General features: G+C 55.1%; 1 protein-coding gene across 1 annotated transcript in view; it reads left to right on the plus strand.

Moving 5' to 3' along the window:
- Positions 1–6,000, plus strand: part of GRAMD1B (GRAM domain containing 1B) — a 71,237-nt gene that overhangs the window by 17,455 nt on the left and 47,782 nt on the right. Inside the window, exons 3-5 of the mRNA XM_012001698.1 lie at positions 636–656; positions 3,543–3,825; positions 4,045–4,211. Of these exons, the coding sequence (XP_011857088.1) occupies positions 636–656; positions 3,543–3,825; positions 4,045–4,211 (471 nt within the window). The remainder of the gene's footprint in view (positions 1–635; positions 657–3,542; positions 3,826–4,044; positions 4,212–6,000) is intronic.

The following is a 6,000-nucleotide window of genomic DNA, read 5'->3' on the forward strand; positions in this document are numbered from 1 at the left end:
TGGTGGGCTGGGCGAGGTAGGGAGGCTCATATTTTTTTTTAGATTTGGAGGGGAGATGCTCTGGGAATCATTAGGGGGTCATCTGCTTATTCCTGCTACCGTTTTCAAATTTGGTCCCTGGAGCGGGGGTAGAAGGGAACATTATTTGGGACAGCTATACTGCTAGGGAGAGTCCTCAGGGAACCTTGCAGAATGCTATTTTTAACCTCCTCCCTGGCCATCATTCCTGCCTTACCTTTGCACTAATCCACTTGCTACTCACCTGGCAGAGAGGAGGGTGGCAGGGCCTTACCATCCTCCCAAGGATGTCAGCACTGCCGCCTGAGTACCGGGGCCCTTGGCCCATGGATAGGCCTAAAATAGGCCCGGGGGGTGGGGGCCCTGGGCTAGTTATGGTTCCCCAGAGATGTCCTCCACCAGCCTCGGTCCTCTGGGGAACAGGAGATGTCTTTGCCCAGGGGCTCCTTCAGGAAGCTTTTCTTCACCCTGGGACCCCCAGGGCCTGGGAAGGGGTAATTGGGGACCCCTGGGAGGCATGGGAGCTGGCTTCCCACTTGAATTTGTTTTTTGATTTCTTGTTCTTCCTCTTCTTCCCCACCATTTCCCAAATACCTTCTTTGCATGCATGGTCTTAGTCTCACAAGCGCCTCTCAAAAGTAAGCCATCTTTTGTCTCTGTCCTTTTATCTCCCCTCTAGTGTGGATCTGTCTGTAGCGCTCAGCACCCCCTCCCTTGGCCCTGCCGATTCTGGCCCTTATATCCTGCTTGGTCCCCTTCCCAGAAGGGCCGGCCCCACTGTCCCCCGGCAGGCTGGCTTGGAAGTCATTGAAGGCCCATTTTCACTGCACCTGATGTCGGAGTACAGACCCTCCCCCACTCCCCACCCTGCACCCATGTCTGCCTGCTCCCTGGACACTGCCTCTGGCTGGGAGTTTATTCCCTCCTTATATGGTGCGGTTGAGAAACAGAGTCCTGCTTGGCATTAGTTTCATTCCTTTGGGGCAGGAGACCCCATCTGGTCATATTGCAGGCCCCTCCCCTTTGGTGGTTGATTCTGGATTGCCCAGCAGTGGTGAGTGAGGATGGCAGGAGGGCTGCGCTGATTGAGGGGCTGGGGTTCAGGTCAATGAGTTCCTTGGTGCAGCAGCCACGCCCTCAGGAGCTCTGCGTGCATGCTCTGTTCCTATCCACTCGAGAGCTGCTCAGCCTGGGCACCCCTTAGCGTTTCTACCCACTGCCCAGACTGGGGCTCATGGTGTGCTTAGGATCCTGAATCATGATCAGAGTGGGGAGCTCTTCTCCCAGAGGGTGGGGTGCCAATGCCTGGAGGTTGGCAAACATTGGCAGACCCTGGAAAGATGTAGTTGGTGCCAGAGTCTTTCCCAGGAGCCCAGGAATTCTGAGGCCCTAGGAGAACATGCAGTGAGTGGAGGGTGAGCGATAGGTGTTGGGGAACAGCAAGGCCCATGGGGCAAGGGGGTGGGATGCAGCCTGAAGAAGGGGAAGTCGAGGATGACTTAATAGTCCCAAGTCTCTCAGAGCTTTGGGGAGGAGGAGAGTGAACAGCTGGTTCCCTTTCCTGAGGGAAGGACAAGGGGCAACACGGTTAATCCTGTAGTCTGTGACCTTCAGACTAAATGCGCATCTTGGCTCTGAGGATTTTAAATGGCCGTCGCCGGCAGTGGACAGGGGAGGAGGAACTTCACCTGGAGCGGGGAAGCCAGCAGGAGATTTCAATGGGCTCCAGCAGCTTGGCAGGTGCAGGCATGTCTGACGTCTGGGGATGGGGTTTTGAAATGCCCTGTGGCAGCCCCTCTTGAGTGCCTCCCACCTCTGGCTTGATGTGGGACTAGTGAGTGCTCGAGGCTCAGTTGGCAAGAGGAAGGATATGGCCTGACACGGGCATCGGGCTCCCCGCTCCCCGCTCCTGCACACGTTTCCATCCAGACTCTGTACACCCCAAGCCTGACTCTTGAGTGGCTGGGGATGTTCTGTAAGCTCCGAGGCAGGATGAATCATTTGAATGGGGTAGCCAGGACAGGCGGCAGGGACCAGGCGGAATTCTGAGTGGGATTTTGGAGAGGCTAAAAGGAGACATAATGAAGGGACTGAGAGCCAAGCAGGAATCAGGAGCCAATCTGGGCCTTTTTGTAGGAACTGAGGAGGGAGGGGCTGGGGTGAGTGCAGGTCTCCTTTCTCCTGGGAGATTGGGTGGATGCCACGCCCATCCCTGGCAGACACATTCTGAGTTTTCTGACATTGGTTCCCCACTTCCCCACCTCATTCTCCCACTGAGCATTGCCATCGACACCTGCCCTGCCATCCTTTCAATGGAGTTAAAATAGGACGGGCTCGTGCGAGGAGGGACACCGTAGTATCCCAGGTGGAGCTGGGAGCTGCTCTATTGGTCTGGGACGTGCATGTGCGGGACACACAGACTTCAGAAGAGGAACACTAGAACCAGTAGGGGAATTAGGCTCTTTGAAGGCCAGGGCCTGGAGCAGATGGTGCAGCGAAAAGAGGAGGGTCTGGTAGCGGGAGGGGGACATGCCCCTCCCCAGTGGAACATCTTCTGGGGTTAATCACATGTATTCCCAGTAAGTCATTTCATAGCTATTTTTACTGATACTGTTGTAGCTAGTCCACCTCACTCCCTGTCTCCTGGCTACCCCAGAGGACACCATGCCTTATATTTTTTGGGCAAGCTGGCCAGTGCCTCTGCTTCTCCCTAGGTCCCATGCACGGGATCTTTCTTTTCTTCTCTGGGACTCAGTTTCCTCATTTGCTACTATGTAGGCATGGCACCAGGTGATCGCTAAGGCCCGACCCCTCTGGATCCATCACTGTGCAGCCCCGGGCGAGCCCTCCTAGGTGCAGCCCTGCCCCAGCACTTCCTTCCCGATGAGTTTGTGCTGCCGCCCAGCTTCCGCCCTGTAGTGACAGCCTGTGGCCACCAGAGGGAGCGAGGGGCCGTTCTACCGCTCTCCCACCTGCCCTGAGGGCGGGCGCAGCAGGTGTGGCAAATCACGGCTGCTCCTGCCCAGCTGCACGCCTCCCGCCCTCCCGCCGCGGTGCGGGCATCACCCTCGCGCCGTGGCACTGACCCTCCTTTGACTTTCCTTTTTTTTTTCAAATCTAATTTTTGTGGTTTTCTTTCCAGTATGACAGACTTAACCTGATCAAAGTAAGAATTGTTTTTTATTTCTAACTCCTACTAAATGTAGAGCTCCCCTAGTCCCTGCCCGCCCCCCGCCACACCCCGCACCTTAATCTTCCAGACTCCCAGAGTGCGAGATGTTTCTGGAAACCACCTCCCAGTAACCTGGGTCTGTTTCCAGGGGCCTTGCATTCCGATAAGTGCTTGCTTTTCAGACCTTCTAGGGAAAATGATAGAAATGAGCGTGTCCCCAACAGCTGTGTCTTTGTCCTGACTCCCTTCCTCCTCTTTGGCCAAATCCATTTATTATAAGCTGTCAGAGAAGCCTCCATCGCTGCTCCCTGGTTCTGTGCCTTCCTTCCCTCGGACCTGGTCCTCCAGGTAGGGGCTCTACAGCAAACTAAAGCCAGACGACGAGGGGCGCCCCTCCTCACCCTCAGAGGCCTGCAGCTCCTCTGACTTCCCTGCCCCTGTGGGTCTGGGTCCTTCCTGTCTGGCAGCGCCTCTGGGACTCATTTGTGGGAATGCAGAACCACAGGCATTGAATGTGCCTCCAACAGGCTGGGCAGAGTTTGGGGACCCCTGCCCACCGTGGACAGGCTCGGGGGCTGCTTTGGACGTGGCTGGAGGGGGGACCCATTGTTCCTGTGGCCCCTCAGCGGCAGCACGTAAGAAGCCACCTGGAGATTGCTGGTTCAGGGCAGAGCCTCAGCACAGTCCTGCTCCTTGGTATCTTTCACGTTTCTTTTCAGTTCTTTAAACATTGTTCTTATCCACACTTTACAAAAGAGCAAACATTAGATACAAGGGCATCACAGAGCAGTTAGAGACAGGACTGGCTTCCCTGCCTGGGGCTGTGTGTGACCCTCATACTTTGTTCCACACAGATTTGGAAGGCACAGGCGCCGACGTGCCAGCCCATGCAAAGGGGCCATCTACTTCTGTCTACCTGGGGCAGGAGGGAGCCCCGTGCAGGAGGAGTCACAGGCATCTGGGGTCCCCCTGTCAGCCCATGTTCCTGTTGCCCCCTTTCCTGCTAGTGCCTTACACGAAGGTCACGGCATTGATACGAGGAGCTGGGAGCTTGGGAGATGGTTTCTCCGTTGTGAAGCAGATCTCATGACCTGGGTTGCAGTTGAGGAGACTGTGGGGCCGCCGGGGCGGGCCGCTCCCAGAGCGCATCTTCCCACTGCTGGGAGGTGTCTTTTGTAATGAACATCCGCACAGCCTCCTGCCCTGTGGGCTCCGAATCAGGGCTTCTGTGTGAGGACTCAGGAAGTGAGCCATCGCTAGGCGCAGACCCCAGACGCAGCCTGCTTGCCCCATCTACCTCCTCCAGAATTGGGTAGCCTTGGCTGCAATGCCTGGAGGCGAGTTTTCAAGTTGTGGACTCCTATGTGGCCGCACCTTTCTCAGGAAAAAATAGTTTTTAATGTTTGGATTTGGGCCCTTTACCTGCTGAGGCCTCTGAATTGGAGGTGGGGATGAAGCTATGATGGGAGGGTATGGCCTTTGGAAGGACCATGGTGACAGGCTTTGTTGGGAAGTGACCCTGGAGAGCACCTTGCAGAGGGGGACTTGCCATTGGCCTCTGGTCACATCCTGGCCATCGAGGGCATGTGTGAGGGCAAAGCTGCTGGGAAGCAGCCCCACCCACGCGAGGCCCCTCAGCCCCCTCCAGCTCCTCTGCGGACTGGTGTCACTGTGGGGGGTGAAGGTGGACCATCTTCACAGAGTTCTGGTGGAACGGGGGAGATAGATCACATGACCAGCGGTCATCACTGTGGGCACACACCCACCCTTGGGTACGTAGTCGCTTCCTCCCCTCTAGACACAGCAGACATTTGAGGACCATGGCTGCTCTTGTCTGCCCTTCTGGGTCAGGACGCTTTAACACCACGTGGAGGGGATCCAGACCTCTGGGTAGAGCTAAGGTATTCCACCCAGTGACCCCTAAAACTGAAAATAATCTGAGCTCTACCAAGAGAGGGAGCTTAGGCATGTGTGTGTGTGCATGCACATGTGTGTGTGTGTGTATGTGTGTGTATGTGTATATGAATGTATGTCTGTGTATATGTGTGTCTCTGTGTATATGTGTACGTCTCTGTGCGTGCCTGCGTGTATATGTGTATATGTGTGGTGTGTGTGCAAGTACACATGTATATGTGCGTGTCTGCATGTGTGTGTGGTGTGTATGTGTGTGTGTATATGTGTGTACGTGTATTTGTGCGTGTGTGTGGGGTGTATGTGTGCATGCGTGTCTGTGTGAATGTACGTGCGTGCGTGTGTGTGCATGTGTGCATGTGTGTATGGTGTGTATGTGTGCATGTGTGTGTGAATATGTGTGGTGTGTACATGTGCATGTGTGTATGTGTGTTTGTGTGTATGTGTGTGTACGTGTATTTGTGCGTGTGTGTGTGTATGCGTATGAGTATGTATGTGTATACGTGCACACGAGCTTGCCTATCTGCGTGTCCATCTATCTTTCAAGTGGGATGTACATGAAGGACTACTGGCCGAAGGGCTTGAAGACAGACAAGGCATGATCCTGTTCCCCTGAGGCACATTCAGGTCCCCTTTCTCCTGGGTCTGGGAATGGAGAACACCTAAGTTCTGGAGCTGGGGTGGGATCTATTTTGCTTGTTCAGAATTATGGCACCACTGGGTTGGAATGGACCCTTCAACCTCCTGCCCCGTGCAGAACCCCCAAGCACTCCCCGACCATCACAGTTTAGGTACAGCCCATTTTTTGGCACAGGAGGGATTTGCTCACCCGCCTGCTGAGAGTGCAGTTGGAGGGAGTTTTAGGTAGTCCCCTGTCTACCTTGAAAGTGTCCCACCCT

Source organism: Mandrillus leucophaeus, unplaced genomic scaffold (genome assembly GCF_000951045.1).
Source record: "Mandrillus leucophaeus isolate KB7577 unplaced genomic scaffold, Mleu.le_1.0 Scaffold669, whole genome shotgun sequence".
Taxonomy (NCBI): Eukaryota; Metazoa; Chordata; class Mammalia; order Primates; family Cercopithecidae; genus Mandrillus; species Mandrillus leucophaeus.